Raw genomic sequence first — 18,926 nt, forward strand, 5'->3', positions numbered from 1 at the left:
GGGTTAAGGATCCGGCGTTGCCATGGGCTGTGGTGTAGGTTGCAGATGTGGCTCAGATCTGGACTTGTGGCTGTGGCGTAGGCTGGCAGCTGCAGCTCCAGTTCAACTCCTAGCCTGGGAACTTCCATATGCTCAGTTCCCTAAGAAGAAAAAAACAAAACAAAAACCCAAAAAACCCACAGAAGTTTGTTTCCCATTGAACACACATATACTAAATAATTAATGGCTTTTTTTTTGTTTTCCTGTTTTTTGTTTTTTCTGTTTAGGGCCTCACCTGTGCCATATGGAAGTTCTGCTGCCAGCCTATGACACAGCCCCAGCAACATGGCATCTGAGCCACATTTTCAGCCTACACCACAGCACACCACAATGTCAGATCCTTAACCCACTGAGCAAGGCCAGGGATCAAACCCACATCCTCATGGATACTAGTCAGTTTCGTTTCTGCTGAGCCACAGTGGGAACTTCCCTTTTTTTGTTTTTAATTTACTATGTTTCCTCTGTCATACAATTATCCATCCTCCTATTAATTCATTTTTTTGTCTTTTTTTTTTGTCTTTTGTCTTGTTGTTGTTGTTGTTGTTGTTATTGTTGCTATTTCTTGGGCCGCTCCCGCGGCATATGGAGATTCCCAGGCTAGGGGTTGAATCGGAGCTGTAGCCACCGGCCTACACCAGAGCCACAGCAACGCGGGATCCGAGCCGCGTCTGCAACCTACACCCCAGCTCACGGCAACGCCGGATCGTTAACCCACTGAGCAAGGGCAGGGATCGAACCCGCAACCTCATGGTTCCTAGTCGGATTCGTTAACCACTGCGCCACGACGGGAACTCCTAATTCATTTTTAAAAAATGTATTTCAAAGTTGCGGACATCGGGACACTTCTCCTATGTCCCCTAATCTTCAGTGTGCATATAGTTAATGTTTGTTTATAGTTCTCGCTCTCTTTTTTGGCATAGAATTTGAATGCTGTGAAGTACATAGATCTTAACTATTCATGAATTGCACAGATACATAACAACGGTACCATTTAAACCTCTCTGAGGATATAGAACATAACAAGAATGTTCCCTCATGTTCCTTTGCATAAATTCCCACCTCCTCCCTGCCTGCCACTGTTCTTTTGACTTTTCCCTCAGCATTATTAGTATTTTGATTATTTTAAAGAACCCTTCTGATAATTATTTTCCATAGTTCTTTGTTATTATCTTCATTAGTTGCATTCATTATTGCTTTTTTTTTGCCTTTTTTTTTTAGGGCCACACCTGCAGCTTATCGAGGTTACCAGGCTAGGGGTCGAATTGGAGCTGTAGCTGCCAGCCTATGCTATGGCTCAGCAACACAGCATCTGAGCCATGTCTGTGACATACACCACAGCTCATGTCAATGCCATATCCTTAACCCACTGAGTGAGGCCAGGGATTGAACCTGCATCCTCATGGATACTAGTCAGACTCATTTCTGCTGAGCCACAATGGGAACTCCCATCATTGCATTTATTAGTAAATTTGACATGCCACCTCTCAAGAAAAAACGGACTCATTGGTTAACTTTGGAAAAACCTATCTTATTAATTCCCAAATGTATTTTTTATCACAGCCATGACTTTCATATTCCATTGTCACATTCAGACAGTGATACTCCAGAAAATGCGGTGGTTCAGCTGACAGTGGTTCTCAAATTTCTTTGAGAAATTTGTATGTGATTAGGAGTTTGGGTTTCCTTTGGCCACAGCTGCTTTCTTGCTTTGCTGTAATACCTGCTGTCTTGTTTGTGGACTTCCGTAGGCCTTGGCTTGGTGGTACTTCATTGACTTCCAGGGTGGGGAAGAGGAGAAGGGAATAGAAAGTATTGACCTCATCACATGCGTCTGTGAACTGCCGAGGAAGGAGGAGGCCATTACTATTGCCAGAAGTATGTGGGGGAGCAGCTGGTGCCTGGGAAAGGGCAGCAAAAGTGATATGGTTTCTTAGGACATGTTACTAATACATTCTGACTACGGAGGCTTTCCTTATGCATAATGTTGGCTGACCACCCAGTTTCCAGTTCTTACTTTCTCATTAAAATTATGATTGATTGGTATTTGGAAGTTTCTCTGTGGTACAGTGGGTTAAGGATCCAACACTGCTGCAGCTGTGGCGCAGGCTGCAACTGCAGCACAAGTTTGCTTCCTGGCCTGAGAACTTCCACATGCTGCAGATGCAGCCAAAAAAAAAAAAATTGTGATTTTGGATTTAAGGCACCTGAATCTTGGCTCTGCCATTTTCTTTTTTCTTGTGTTAAACTTTTAGTTTGTCCCTTGGGGACTAACTCTTGTTTTTCTAAGCGTTTATATAGACTTTTTCCACCAAAATCCTTTGTTGTGTTCTTTTTGCTTTTTAGAACCACACCTGTGGCATGTGGAGGTTCCTAGGCTAGGGGTCTAATCGGAGCTACAGCTGGTGGCCTACGCCAGAGCCACAGCAATGCAGGATCTGAGCCACTTCTGCAGCCTTCACCATAGCTCACAGCAATACCTGATCCTTGACCCACTGAGCGAGGCCAGGGATTGAACCTGCAACCTCATGGTTCCTAGTTGGATTCGTCTCTGCTGCGCCACAACGGGAACTCCAATCCTTTGTTGTATTCTAAATTATTTTTTCCGTATATGTTTTTTGTCTTACACCATTTTTGGCTCTTTAGCTTCTCAACTTTATAGTAGATGGATGTATTTTGTACTTGCTAAATTTGATGGTAAAACATCTAAAGTTTTATTCCATTGTAGAGTTGAAATAATATGACTGGTGTGCAAGGAAGTTATCATTGTTAGGGTTACATATTTTAGAGACAGAAGTAGTGTTGGAAGTTGAAGTTTTTGAGTGGTATGGCTACCCTGAAGCAAAGAGCTATAAAAGCCTGAGGAGGCTTGAGGCCTAAATTTTACAAAGTTGAATTTGGGGGACAGGAATAGTGGTCAGAAAAGAAGAGAGAAGGAGCCATTTAAGTTATGTCAGACTGCAACAGAAGAGAGGATTTAAGGAAGGGATGTACAGGCAGCTCTCAGATGCGGTAAAAAAGCCAAGTAGCCTGAAAGCCTAGTAACGTCATTGCGTGTTCTTCTCACACAGGGCCCTTTGCTGGAGTATGGTTCATACATCCATCCTCCCCAGAGGGTTTTGGACACTATGTATCACGAGCCTTTGTGATATACATATCCTAAGGAAATAACTAAGAATGAACTTGGAGATTTAGTTTTAAGGCTGTACAGATTGGCTTTCTTCATAATTGTGAAAAAACGGGAAGCATACTAAAGCTTCAGCAGTAGGGGTAAAACTGGATAAATAAGTGATTGTTGTTGAAGTATTTTTTTTAGATAGGGAACATACTGATATAGTCTGTGAAAATAAAGGTTTAAGAAGTTTAGGAATCCATTGTAGTGTTTCTATTTTTGGAATGATAGAGTAAGGACTTTTCAAAAATGTGTTCCTCTATAAAAGCAGTGAGAACATTGGCAAAACTGTCAACTTTTTCAGAATTCTAGAAATTAAGGTCCTACATCAATCTGAAAAACGTTATTCGAGAAGAATAGCCAACTGTTAGAATAGTGAACCACGTGGTCCTTAATCTCATGCCTCTCTACCAAGCTCTGCAGTGACTTTGAAAACTAACGGTCCCACAGCTGCATTAGCCATGAAAACCAACAGCTTAGTAGCTACTGGGAGGGACATGATGACTTTAGGATGCTCCTAAAGCCCCATTTCCAGAGAATTGTCACTGTTTGACCTGCTTGCTGATTAGATCCTTTCTTTTTTTTGTCTTTTTTTTTGCTATTTCTTGTGCCGCTCCCGTGGCATATGGAGGTTCCCAGGCTAGGGGTCTAATCGGAGCTGTAGCCACTGGCCTAAGCCAGAGCCACAGCAACGCAGGATCCGAGCTGCATCTGCAACCTACACCACAGCTCACGGCAACGCCAGATCGTTAACCCACTGAGCAAGGGCAGGGACCGAACCTGCAACCTCATGGTTCCTAGTTGGATTCGTTAACCACTGCGCCACGACGGGAACTCCTAGATCCTATCTTTATTTGACCTTATACCTTGTTCTTTGAGAAAAACTCTGCTATCCATAGGGTATTTGTTGAAATTATTGGTGATATTGGTTTAACTTTGCAGCTGCCTGAAGTGGCATTCCCAGTTATAGCTAACAAGAGGCTGACAGAAAATTAAAGCAAGAATGAGAAATCTGTAGGGGCCTTTGAAAACTTTGGATATATTCATGGGTATCTGTAAGGCCATATATACTTGCAGGGTTGTGCAGAAGGCCAAGAAAGAACTGAGAAGACCCCAGATTCTCACCTCTGGCTGACCTTGAGACTGTGCAAGCAGAAAATGAAGGACAAGGCAGAATTATAAACTGTTTTGTTGTTGCCACAGTGCAAACACAGAGAGCCTCATCAGTTCATGAGATGTAAAGAGAGGTCTGTCCGGTTATTAGCTGACCACTAACCTGACTGAACAAAGACTTCAGTGGCCGCACGTAAGAGAAAACACAGACTTTATAGAATCAGTCCAGACAAGTCACTAAACTACAACAACAACATTGGTATCTTATTTCTGAAGTTGACATATATTAATTAGAATGTCCAGTTGTTTTGAACCACAATTACAGGTCAGGCAAAGAAATAGGAAAGTATGTCCTACAAACAGGAAAAAAAATGCAGATAAATAGAAACTCTACTTATGTAATCCAAGACATTGGACTCACTAGACAATGATTTTAAATTAGTGATTAAAAATATGTTCAAAGAATTTGGACTTCCCATTGTGGCTCAATGGGTTAAGGACCTGATGTTTTGTCTGTGAGGATGCAAGTTCGATATCTGGCCTCCCTAGGTGGGTTAAGGATCTGGCATTGCCACAAGCTGTGGCATAAGTTGCAGATACCACTCATATTCGATGTGGCTGTGGCGTAGGCCTCAGCTGCAGCTGATTTGAACCCTGGCCTAGGAACTTCATATGCCACAGGTGTGGCCATTAAAAAGTTCAAAGAATTAGAAGAGACTATGTCTATATAATCAATAGGAAAGTACAAGAAAAGTGTCTCAAGTGGATAATATCAATAAAGGGATAGAAATGATAAATTCTGGAGTTGAAGAGTATAATAACGGAAAAGTTTTCTCAGAACTGAACAGTAAATGTCAGCTGGCAAGAGAAAAAAAATCAGGGTCTTGAAGATAGGTTAGTTGACATCCAGTCAGAGGTATAAAAACTAAAAAAGAATAAAGAAAAATAAACAGAGCTTCAGAGATCTGTGAAACACCATCAAGAGTACCAGCATACACATGACAGGAGTCCTAGAAGGCAAGGAGAGAGAAAAGGGGCAGAAAGAATATTTGAAGAAGTAATGGCTTGAAAAATCCCCAGACTTGATGAAAAAACATTAATCTGCACATCTCAGAAGCTCAGTGATTTCCAAGTAGGATAGATCCTAGAGAAATAATAAGCAAATCATTGAAAGACAAAGAGAAAATTTTGAAGCAACAGAGAAAAGTGACTCATCAGTTGCAAGGGATCTTCAGTAAGATTGACAGCTGACACTCCATAAGGAATCATGGAGCTTGGATGTCAGTGGGATGATAATATTCAGAGTGTTGAGAGAAAAAGGCTGTCATCATTAATTACATATCTAGCAAAATTGTCCTTCAGAAATAAAGGAGAAATTAAGACATTCTAAGGTAAATAAAAACAAGGAAATTATTGTTAGCAGATTTTCCCTGAAAGAAATACTGAAAGCAGTCTGAAAGGAAAGAACACGAGACTAACTTGAACACATGAAGAAGTAAATAGCACTGGTAAAGGTAGATAGATGAGTGAATATAAGACAGTAAAAATTACTTTGTCTCTTTTTATCTATTTTAAAGGAGATATTATATCCTATTTTAAAGGAGATATTATTTTAAAGGAGATATATCCTATTTTAAAGGAGATATTATTTTAAAGGAGATATTATATCCTATTTTAAAGGAGATAGTATATCCTATTTTAAAGGAGACTGTATAAAGAAACAATTCTAAAACTCTTGGGACTTATGTAAATGTATAATTTGTATGACAATAATAATACAGAAGAGGGAAGAGAGAATGGAGATGATGTTGGGGCAAAGTTGGTATTAAAATGATTATTTATAGATGTCAGTTGTGTTTCCCAGGGAAACCATTAAAAGAAACCGTTAAAAACATCTATTAAAACTCAAAAACATAGTAAAAGAAACTAGATAATTAAAATGGTGTACTAGAAAATATTTTTTAGCACAAAAGCAGGCAGCAGTGGAGGAATAGAGGAACAACAAAAAACCCCTACATAAGACAGAGAAAACAAATATGTCAAAGAAGTCCCACCTTACTAGTAATAACATTAAATGCAGTCAAAAGGCAGAGGTGGCAGAAAGTATGAAAAAACATGATATGACTGTGTATTGTCCACAAGAGACACACTTTAGATTCAAAGACACATGGTGTGAGAGTAAAAGAACCATAAAAGATACAGTATTCAGACAGCTCCTAAAAGAAAGCTGGAATGGCTGTACTAATATCAGATAAAATAAAGTTCAACACAAAAATTGATGCTAGAAATAGGCAGAGATATTGTATAATAACAAAAGGGTCAGCACATGAGGAAAATATAGCAGTTACAAACAAATGTACCTAACAACACAGTCCCCAAAGGGAGGGAAAAAACTGACAGAATCAAATGGGAAAACAATAATAGTTGGAGACTTTAATAATCTGTTTTCAGTATGGACAGATCAACAACGCATAATGTCAACAAGGAAATAGAAGACAAGAACAACACTGTAGACCAACCAGATCTAACAAACATCTATAGGATATTCCACCTAACTACAGAAGAGTGCAAATTCTTCTTGGGTCGCATGGAGCAGCTTCCAAATTAAATCATGTGCTAGGACAGAAAACAAGCCTCAATAAATTAAAAAGCACTAAATCATATCAACCACATGTTCTTTAACCACAGTGGAATGAAACTTGATATTAGTAACAGAAAGGAATTTGCGAAATCACAGATCTGTGGCAACTGTGCAACACAAGGCCAAAAAACCAGTGGTTCAAAGGGAAATTAGAGAATACTGTGAGATGAATGAAAATGATAACACACCAGAACTTATGGATGCAGCTAAAGGAGTGTTCTGAGAAAAATTTGTAGCTGTAAACATTATATGTGAAGAGAAGAAAGATAATAAGTCAGCATCTTAGCATTAGCCTTACAAATCTAAAAAAAGAAGAACAAAATAAAGATATAGCTAGTAGGAGGTAGGAAATAATAAAGACTAAAGAAGCAATAAATGAAATAGGGAGTAGAAAATAAAGGAGAAAAACCAGCAAAATAGAAAGTCAGTTCTTTGGAAAGATCGAAATTGGCAAATCTTTTCTACAATAACCAGTAAGAAAAGGGAGAGGACTCAAATTACTGAAATTAGGAATGAAAGAGAAGATAGTATTAGTACATTATTAGAGATTATAGGGGAATGCTGTGAACATTTGTGTGCCAGCAAATTAGATAACCTAGATGAAATGCACAGGTTCCTGGAGAGAGACAAACTGTCAAAGTGAATCAAGAAGAAATAGAAAATCGGAATAGGCCTATAACAAAAGATTAAATTAGTAATTAAAAGGACCTTCCCACAAAGAAAAGCCCAGGCTTTATTTAGATGGCTTCCTGTTACATTGTACCAAATGCTTAATGAATTATCACCCATTTTTTAAGAACTCTTACCAAAAAATAGGTGAGAAGTCATTTTCTGACTCATTCTATAAGGCCAGTGCTACCCTGATACCACAAGCAGACAAATACATCAGAAGAAAACAACAGACTGAAACCCATAGTTAATATTGACATTAGCATCCTCAACAAAATACTGGTAGACTGAAATTAACGTATTAAAGGGATTATAGCACCACGACTAAATGCACTTCATCCCAAGAATGCAAACGCTTTTCAACATATGAAATCAGTCAATAAGTATACTAATAGAATGATAAAGAACACAGATGATTTCAGAAGACTCTCTGAAAGCATTTGATAACGTCTAACACCCTTTTATGATTAAAAACAACAAACTAGTACCAGTGAGTACTGATAAGGACGTCTATGAAAAATCAGGCTAACATCGTACTTAATGGTAAAAGACTGAAAGATTTCCCCCTAAGGTGAGCCAGATAAGAATGTCCGCTCTCACTGCTTTCATTCAGCATGGCACTAGATGTTCTTGGCAGGGCGATTAGATGAGGAAGAGAAATATAAGGAATGTAGATTGGAAAGGAAGTAAAACTGTCTCTGTTAATCTTTTAACAGGCAGTATGAACCTATGTATACTGTTGTAAGCAACAAAAGATAAACCTACTAGAACTAACACTGAGTTCAGAGTTGCAGGATACAAGATCATGTATTTATGTACAAAGATCATTTGGACTTCTGTATGCTGATTTCTGTATGCTTACAGTTAACAACCCAAAGATGAAATGGAGAAAACAATTCCATTTACAGTAGCATAGTAAAGAATAAAATACTTGGGAATAAATGTAACCAAAAAAAAAAAAAAAAAAATCCAAGACTTGAATACCAAAATCTACAAAATGTCTTTGAAAAAAATTATAGAAGGCCTAAATAAGTGGAAAGACATCCAGTGTTCATTCAGTGGAATACTTAATAACATTGTTAAGAGAGCAGAACATCCCCAAGTTGATCTACATAGTCAGTGAAATCCCTATGAAATTTCCAGCTGCCTTTTTCCTGCAGAAATTGAAATTCTGATCCTGAATTCGTAAAGAAATGCAAAGAACTTAAATAGCCAAAACAGTCTTGAAAGGAAAGAACCGAGATGGGGAGCTCACACTTCCAGATTTGCTACAAGTCTACAGCAATCAAGACACTGTGTTTCTGGCATAAGGATAACTATATTAATCAGTGGGATAGAACTGACATGCAGAAATATATGTATAGTCATTATTTTTTGAAAAGGGTGCTAGGAGAGTTGAATGGGGGAAAGAGTAGCCTGAACAGATGGTGCTGAGCTTGCTGGGCATCCACATGCAAAAGAATGAGTTTCCCAATAACTTTTCAGGATGGATCATAGACCTAAATGTAAGAGCTAAACGTAAAACATTAAGAAGAAAGCATAAGCATGACCTTGGATTAGGCAAGAATTTCTGAAATATGATAATCAGAAACACAAATGGCAAGAAAAAAATACATGCAACTTCATCAATTTATAAACAGTTGTGCTTTAGAGGACACTGTCATTGTGAAAAAACAGCCCACTGTATGAGATAAATGTTTTTAAATATGTTTAAGTACCTGGTATATATAAAGAACTTTTTCAACTCAACAGTGAAAAAACAATTCTTTTAAAAAGTAGAGGATTCAAATGTAGTCAGCTCTTCATATCTGTGGATTCCACTTCTGCAGATTCAACCAGCCATGGATAGAATATTTTCTGTAGGTGTGGAACCCTTAGATACAGAGGGCTTAGTGTAAGGAACTTGCGCATCCACTGATTTTGGAATATGCTAGGGATCCTGGAACCAATCCCCCAAGGATACTAAGGGGTGACTAGATGTCTATTTAAATAGAACCAATAAGTATACAAAAAAAGATATTCCACATCACTAGGGAAATGCAAATCAAAATCACAGTGAGATACCACTTCACACCCAATGGAATGTCTATAATCAAAAAGACGGTAACAAGCATTGGAGATGATGTGGAGAAACTGGCACCTTCATATATTGCTTGTAGGAATGTAAAATGGTGCACTTGGAAAAACTTGGAAGTTTCTCTAATGCTAAACATAGAGTTACTTTATGACCCCACAGTTTCATTCATAGGTATAAACCTGAGAGTTGAAAATGATTTGTTCACATGAAAATCTATACACAGTATTCATAGTAACATTTTTCATAATAGTCAAAAAGCGGGAACCACAAGTTTTAATCAGTTTTTGAAGGAATAAATAAATGTGTAGCCATACAATGAAGTATTATTTAGCCATAAAAGAAAAGAAATTCTGATGCATGCTAAAACAGGAAAGAAACCTGAAAACATGATAAGTGAAAGAAACTTGGTCCAAAGGATAGCTAGCATATTGTATGATTCTGTTTGTATGACATACCCATAAAGTAACAGGCAAGTCCATAGAGAAAGTAGATTTGTAGTTGCCAGGAGCTGGCTGGGATTGAGGGGGTATTGGGAGTAAATACTGTTGGGTACAGGGTTTCTTTTTGGAGTGATCAAATTAGATAATTGTGATGGTTGCAAAACTTAGTGACTATGGTGTAAATCCCTTTATTCACTTTAAAAGTGAATTTTATGTTATGTAAATTTTATCTTGAGCCTGAGCAAGTGTGAGAGATGGAGCACACTGGCGTCTTCATCGCTCCCATCGACTTGTCCCTGGCTTGCTTTGCTGGCCTACTGTGCTGGCTGGGCCATGCAGGCATTGTGGCTGAGACATACGTTCACACAAGGCTTACATACAAATACTCGAGGGAGCATTATTCATAACCGATACATGGTGGAAACAACACAAAGCTTCACCAGCTGATGAACGGATAAACAGACTGTGGTATACTCATATGATGGAATGAAATACAGCCATCAAAAAGTTTGGATGAACCTTGAAAATATTATGCATTGTGAAAGCAAACAGATTCAAAAGGCCACATAATGTATGACTTCATTTATATGAAACATCCAGACTAGAAGAATTGGTAGGAAATTTAAGTAGATTTGTTTCCTGGGGTTGGGGGAAAGGGAAAATGGGGAGTGAATTTTCATGGGTTTGAAATGGGTTCGCTTTTGGGTTTCTAAGAAATGATGAAATGTTATGGAATTAGATACTGATGATCTTTGGAGAATTCTGTTAATATATTGAAATCATTTAATTGTATACTTTTTTAAGTTTTAATGAAATATAGTTGATTTACAATGTTGTTATAATTTCTGCTGTACAACAGAGTGATTCAGTTATACACACATCCATTCTTTTTGAGATTGTTTTCCCACATAGATTATCACAGAATATAGCATAGAGGTTTCTTGTGCTATATATAGCAGGTCCTTGTTGGCCAACCATTCCATATACCAGTGTGCGTATGCCAGTCCAAAACCTCAAATCCGTCCCTCCCCGTAACCTCTCCCCTTTGGTAACTAAGTTTGTTTTCAAAGTCTGTGAGTCTGTTTCTGTTCTGCACATAAGTTCATTTGTATCCTTTTTTTTATATTCCACATATAATTGATGTCATATGATGTTTTGTCTTTCTCTGACTTCACTTAGTATGATAATCTCTAGGTCCATCCATGTTGCTACAAATGGCATTATTTCATTCTTTTTTATGGCTGAGTAGTATTCCATTGTATTTATGTGCCACATCTTACTTATCCATTTCTCTGTCGATGGACATTTAGGTTGCTTCCATATCTTGGCTCTTGTAAATAGTACTACAGTGACCATTGGGATGCATGTATCTTTTCAAATTAGAGTTAGTATATTTGCCCAGGAGTGGGATGGCTGGATCATATTTGATATATTTTTAGCTTTCTCAGGAAGCTAAATACTGTTTTCCATAGCGGTTGTACCAATTTACATTCCCACCAACAGTTGTAGAAGGGTTCCCTTTTCTACACGCCCTGTCCAGCAGTTATTGTTTGTAGATTTTTTATACTGGCCATTTGGGCTGGTGTAAGGTGATATCTCAGCATAGTTTTGATTTGCATTTCTCTAATAATTAGAAATGTTGAGCATCTTTTCATGTGTTTTTTGGCCATCTGTATGTCTTCTTTGGAGAAATGTCTATTTAGATCTGTCTGCCCACTTTTTTGATTTGGGTTGTTTGATTTTTTTTTGATATTGAGCTACATGAGTTGTTTGTGTATTTTAATCCCTTGTCAGTCACCTCATTTGCAGATATTTTCTCTCATTCTGTGAATTGTCTTTTCATTTTATTTATGGTTTTCTTTGCTGTGCAAAACTTTTAAGTTTAATCAGGTCTCATTTGTTTATTTTTGTTCTTATTTTCATTACTGTAGGAGGTAGATTGGAAAAGATACCACAGTGGTTTATGTCAAGTGTTCTGTGTATGTTTTCCTATAAGTTTTATAGTATCTGGTTTTATATTTTGGTAAAGTTCAATTTTGTGTATGGTGTTAGAGAGTGTTCAAATTTCATTCTTTTGCAAGTAGCTGTTCAGTTTTCCCAGCACCAGTTATTGAAGAGACTGTCTTTTCTCTACTGTATATTCTTGCCTCCCTAATTGTCATGGCTAGGACTTCCAAAACTATGTTGAATAAAAGCGGTGAGAGTGGACATCCTTGTCTTGTTCCTGATCTTAGGAGGAATTATTTCAGCTTTTCACCAATGATGTTCGCTGTGATTTTGTCATATATGGCCTTTATTATGTTGAGGTAGTTTCCCTCTGTGCCCACTTTCTGAAAGGTTCCTCTTTTTTTTTTTTTTTTTTTTTTTTTCCTGTTTTAGGGCTGTACCTGTGGCATATGGAAGTTCCCAGGCTAGGGGTTGAATCTGAGCTACAGCTGCTGGCCTGTACCACAGTCACAGCAAAGCCAGATCCAAATCACATCTGCAACCTACACCGCAGTTCATGGCAACATTGGATCCTTAACCTACTGAGCGAGGCCAGGGATCAAACCCATGTCCTCATGGATACTAGTTGGGTTTGTTACTGCTGAGCCACAGTGGGAACTCCTGGAGGGGTCTTATCATGAATTAGTGTTGGATATTTTCAAAAGCTTTTTCTGTTATCCATGACCATATGGTTTTTATTTTTCAGTTTGCTAATGGGGTGCCTCACATTGATTGATGTGTAAATATTGAAAAATCCTTGCATCTGAGGAATAAATCCCACTTGATCATGGTGTATGATCCTTTTAATTTATTGTTGTATTTAGTTTGCTAATTTTTTTGAGCACTTTTGCATCTGTAGTCATCAGTGATATCAATTGGCCTGTAATTTTCTTTTTGTTGGCATCTTTGGTTTTAGTATCAGGGTGATGGTGGCCTCATAGAATGAGTTTGGGAATGTTCCTTCCTCTGCAATTTTTGGGAATAGTTCCAGAAGAATAGGTGTTAACTCTTTTCTAAAAGTTTGATAGAATTCACCTGTGAAGCCATCCATCCAATCCTGGACTTTAGTTTCCCGGAAGAGTTTTTTTTTTTCCCAGCCACATCTGCAGCATATGGAAGTTCCTAGGCAAGGGGACGATTTGGAGCTGTAACTGCAGGCTTATGCCACAGCTGCACTAACTAGATCTAAGCTGCATCTGTGACCTACACACAGTTTGTGGCAGTGCTGGATCCTTAACCCACTGAGTGAGGCTAGGGATTGAACCCACATCCTCATGGGCACTATGTCGGGTTCTTAATCCACTGAGCCACAACTGGAACTCATAGTTGGAACTTTTTTAGTCACAGTTTCGATTTCAGTACTTGTGACTGGTCTGTTCATATTTTCTATTTCTTTCTAGTTAAGTCTTGGAAGATTGTACATTTTTAAGAATTTGTCCTTTTCTTCTAGGTTGTCCATTTTATTGGCATAGTTGCATGTTGTAGTCTTATCATGATGCTTCATTTTTCTCTGATGTCTGTTGTAACTTCTTTTTCCTTTCAAAATTTTATTGATTTGAGCCATCTCTTTTTTTCTTGATGAGTCTGGCTAAGGGTTTATCATTTGCATTGATCTTTTTGAAGACCCAGCTCCTGGTTTCATTGATCTTTTCACTGTTTTCTTCCTATCTGTTTTATTTTTGCTCTAATATTTTTGATTTCTTTCCTTCTACTAACTTTGAGTTTTGTTTTTTTTTTTTTGTCTTTTGTCTTTTTTGTTGTTGTTGTTGTTGCTATTTCTTGGGCCGCTCCCGCGGCATATGAAGGTTCCCAGGCTAGGGGTTGAATCGGAGCTGTAGCCACCGGCCTACGCCAGAGCCACAGCAACGCGGGATCCGAGCCGCGTCTGCAACCTACACCACAGCTCACGGCAACGCCGGATCCTTAACCCACTGAGCAAGGGCAGGGATCAAACCCGCAACCTCATGGTTCCTAGTCGGATTCGTTAACCACTGCGCCACGACAGGAACACTCCTGTTTATTCTTCTTTCTCTTAACTAGGTGTAAGGTTAGGTAGTTTGAGATTTTTCTTGTTTCCTGAGGTAAGCTTGTGTTGCTATTAAGTTTCCTCCTAGAACTGCTTCAGCTGCATCCCATAGGTTTTGAATTGTTTCCATTTGTCTCTGAGTATTGTTTGATTTCTTCATTAATCTGTTGGTTGTTAAGTAGCATGTTGTTTGGTCTCCGTGTTTTTGTGGGGTTTTTTTGCAGGTTTTTTTTTTTTTTTTCCTTGTAGTTGATTTTTAATCTTAAAGCATTGTGGTCAGAAAACATGCTTGATATGATTTCTGTTTTCTTAAAATTACCAAGGCTTGATTTGTGATCCAAGATTGTGATCTATCCAGGAGAATTTTCCATGTGCACTTGAAAAGAATGTGTATTCTGCTTTCAGATGCAGTGTTCTATAAATATCAGTTAAGTTTATCTGGTCTATATGTGCATTTAAGTCCTGTGTTTTCTTGTTGATTTTTTTGTCTGGATGATCTGTCCATTGGTGTAAAGTTCCCCCTATTACTGTGTTATTGTCTATTTCTTCTTTTATGGCTGTAGTTGCTTTATATATTGAGGTGCTTGTATGGTGCATACATATTTACAATTGTTATGTTTTTCTTGGATTGATCGTTTGATCATTATGTAATGTCCTTCTTTGTCTCTTGTAACCCTTTTTATTTTAAAGTCTGTTTTGTTTGATATGAGTAGTGCTACTACAGCTTTCTTTAGATTTCCATTTGCCTGGAATATCTTTTTCCATCCCCTCACTTTCAGTCTGTGTGCACCCCTAGAACTGATGTCTCTTGTAGACAGCATATATATGGGTCTTGTTTTTGTATCCATTGAGCCAGTCTGTCTTTTGGTTGGAGCATTTAATCCATTTATATTTAAATTAATTATTGGTATGTTTGTTTTTATTGCCATTTTGTTAATTGCTTTGGAATTGTTTTTGTAGGTCTTTTTTCTTCCATTTTTTGTTCTCTTGTGGTTTGATGACTATCTTTAGTGTTGTGTTTGGATTGCTTTTTCTCATTTTTGTATGTATCTATTGTAGATTTTTGGTTTGTGCTTACCATAAGATTTTGATATAGGAGTCTGTATATATACAAAATTGTTTAAAGTTGCTGGTGTGTTAATTTCAAATGCATTTCCAATACCCTGTATTTGTTCTCTCTTCATGGTTGCTGGTTTTGATATTTTTGTGTTGATGATTTTCTGCCTTTGCTATCTATATGTTTGCCTTAACTGGTAAGGCTTCTCATTTGTAATTTTCTTGTTTCTAGTTGTGGCCTTTTCTGCCTAGAGAAGTTCCTTTAGCATTTGTTGTAAAGCTGATTAGTGATGTTGAATTCTCTTAGCTTTTGCTTGTGTGCAAAGCTTTTGATTTCTCCTTCAAATCTGAATGAGTACTCTGCTGGGTAGGGTATTCTTGGTTGTAGGTTTTTTTTCCTTTCATCACTTTATCATGCCACTCTCTTCTGGCTTGCAGAGTTTCTGCTGAAAAATTGTCTCATAACCTTATCTGGGTTACCTTGTATGTTATTTGCTGCTTTTCCTTAGCTGCTTTCAGTATTTCTGTGCCATTTCATTGTCTGGTGTTCTGCATGGTCCACTTTCTGCAGGCTGTTCTTGCTTCTGATGTCTGCCCCACCAGGGTGAAGTTGATACAGGGGCTTGCGGCTTGCTTCCTGTTGGGAGGAATTGTCACTGGGGTGAGTAGGGGTGGTTTTGTTCCCTGGGAGGACTTTAGGCAGCCTGTCTGCTGATGGGTGGGGTTCTGTTTTCACCTTGTTTCTTGTTTGGCCTGGGGCTTCTCAGCACTGGCAGCCTAGGTCAGCTTTTCCCAAATTGGCCACCTCCAAGGGAGTTCACACCAATGATTATTCCCTGGGACCTCTGCCCCCAGTGTCCTTCCTCCACAGTGAGCCACAGCTACCCCCTGCTTTCCCAGGTGGTTCTCCAAGACAGCAGGTGGGACTGGCACAGATTTTTATGGGTGCCTGCTTTGCCCTGGGACCAGTGCATTGTGAGAACTTGCACATACCCTCTAAGAAGAGGGGCTCTGTTTTCCCCATTCCTATGGAGCTCCTGCTCACATGCCTTGCTGGCTTTCAATGCCAAATGCTCTGGGGGCTCCTCTTCCCAATGCCAGTCCCCCCAGGTGTGGGAACCTGACTTGGGGTTCAGAACTCTCACTCCTGTGGCAGAGCCTCTGTGATACTAGTTATTTTAAAGTTTGTGAGTTGCCCACCCAGCTTGTATGGGATTGCTTATGTGGCCAAAGCCCTTCTCCTACTGTCTCATTGTGTCGTCTTCTTTGTGTTTGGGTGTAGAATATCTTTTTTGGGGGTAGCTTCCTAGTCTGTTTTGTTGATGGTTGTTCAGCAGTTGTAACTTTGGTGTTTTTTGTGTGCGAGAAGGTGAGCTTAGGTCCTTTACTCTGCCATCTTGTCTTGTACTTTCTGAATTGTAGCCTTTGAAATGTTATCCTTTATTGTATGTGAATTGTATTTCAGCAAAGCTGCTATCAGAAAAAGTGAACTAGTTGAGTGGCTCAGAGGGTTAAGAACCTGACACAGTGTCTCTGAGGATAGGGGTTCAATCCCTGGCATTGCTCAGGGGTTAAGGATATGGCGTTGCTGCAAGCTGAGGTGTAGGTCACAGATGTGGTTCAGATCTAGTGTTGCTGTGGCTGTGATATAGGCTGGCAGTTGTATCTCCGATTTGACCCCTAGCCCAGGAATTTCTATATGCAGCAGGTGCAGCCTTACAAAGAAAAGGAAAGGAAAGAAAGAGTGAACTAGAGAAGCATGATACACACACACACACACACACACACACACATGATTCCATATTCATTTAAAAAGCAAATATGAGTATATTATGATTTGCATAGAAAACTCTGGAAGCATATATATCAATGTTAATAGTGTTATTCTCTGGTTCATAGAATTATAAATGTTTTTGCTTTTCTGTATTCTTTTCTGCATTTAAGTAACTTTTGTATATTTAATATGTATTATATTAACTTGTATAACAAAAATAAATAAATTACAAAAGATGAGATGAATAAATTTGGAGGTTTGGCACCTGTGACATTTTAAGGGAATAGCCCCTTAGAAGGGTGAGTGTACATCTCTTGTGGAGGCTAATGAAAGGGGAATTTGTGAATTCTTATACCCTTTGAGGGAGATTATTGTTTTTGTTACGAGGTCAAGGAGTGAAACAGACCTCAGAGTAGTACTTTTTCGTTTGTTAATCATCATGTGGCTATTTATTTAATATTAGCAGTAATAATCATGGCTTTTCAAAAATGCTGTCTTGGTTTTCTCTTGTGCAGATCTATTCTTACGTATAGCCGAATTGGAGGACGTGTCAAGACACTCACATTCTGCCAGGGTTCCCACTACTTGGCTATAGCATCTGATAATGGTGCTGTCCAGCTTCTTGGAATTGAGGCTTCTAAGCTGCCCAAGTCTCCTAAAATTCATCCTCTACAAAGCAGGTATCTATCTTTTGTGTTTTTTAAACTGCATTTAGGGCACTAGGGTCATTAACTGTCCTTCTCTAAGTCAGTTTGGATCAACTGAGGGCGTGTTACAGTGTACTTCTTTTTTTAAGCACATGAAATAAAATTATGTTTCCAACTCACATTTTCACACAAAATTTTAGGAAACTTATTTTCTGCCAATTTGTCATAAGTTCAGAAAGGTAGCTTTGAACTGTGGCCCATCCCAGTCTAGAATCTGTCTGACTAACTCAATTACCAGTTACATCTTCTTTCCCAACTCTGGCTGGCTAATTTTGAGAATGTGAGTGTTCTTCATTAAAGAAAACTCAAGTTGTCAATGTTGTCACTTGGCGTTAAAACCTCTGGAGTTGATGGGAACATGGATTGGAGCTTTTAGTTAGATGATTTGCTTATCATTTTAAAAACAAAATCCTGGCTGGTTTTATTTAATAATTTCCTTCACTTCTTATAAATTGTGGCTGCCTGTAGATTAAACACATGCAAGGTAAGATATTTAAAGATCAGGCAGAACAATTTTTCAGCTGACTAGTATGTGCCACACACTGAAGATTCCAGAGACAAATAAGATATGTTGTACTCTTGAAATCACAGTCTAGGGGAAGAGACAGACCAGTGAATGGGTGATTTCAATGCATTGTGACAGTGTGCTATGTGACAGGGACAGGGAGTCAGCTTGCAGGCGGCTAAGGATGAAGGCCAGATTTAGCCAAAGTAGGGTAGCCATGTAGGTGCTGCAGACACACTGGTGAACTCCCCAGGAAGAAAGTAGAATGAGCAGATACTTACAGTTGAAGTGGATTATGAGTCATGGCCAATGTAGCTAAGGCAGGAAAGAGTGTTTGTTGGGTCATCTGGGATTTTATTATTTGTTTGTATAATTTTATTGGTTGTTTTTATTTTGTTTTGCCTTTGTAATTAAACTGTATTATTTTTAACATATTCACTAAACAGATTTGGGCAGCTTCTGTCCAGGACACATCTAATGACTTTTAACTAAAAAGTCATTTCAGCAGAGGAAACTTATTTCAGTATGCTGCTAAGCTTATGTATAGCATAAGCATTTTGTGCGTGAGAGCCTCTCAGCTGACAGCACTTTTAGTGCACATGTCACTGCCATGAGCAGCACTGACTCCCTAGATTGGAAGATTGTGCCAGGTGCTTAACTTTTTTTGTCTGACAGTGCTAGGCTCCCAGGAAACCGCACACAGGCCCTTCATTCAGCTCATACA

The 18,926-nt window shown here is 38.6% G+C and overlaps 1 protein-coding gene across 2 annotated transcripts in view; it reads left to right on the forward strand.

The window, feature by feature from the left end:
• PIK3R4 (phosphoinositide-3-kinase regulatory subunit 4) overlaps positions 1-18,926 on the forward strand; it is an 84,326-nt gene that overhangs the window by 53,527 nt on the left and 11,873 nt on the right. For both annotated transcript variants that reach the window (XM_021071333.2, XM_021071332.2), the window contains exon 14: positions 17,506-17,670. In XM_021071333.2, the coding sequence (XP_020926992.1) occupies positions 17,506-17,670 (165 nt within the window). The remainder of the gene's footprint in view (positions 1-17,505; positions 17,671-18,926) is intronic.

Source organism: Sus scrofa, chromosome 13 (assembly GCF_054392235.1).
Source record: "Sus scrofa isolate SSC_HxYL_T2T_F1_AM1 chromosome 13, Sscrofa_HxYL_maternal_Yorkshire_Landrace_v2.0, whole genome shotgun sequence".
Taxonomy (NCBI): Eukaryota; Metazoa; Chordata; class Mammalia; order Artiodactyla; family Suidae; genus Sus; species Sus scrofa.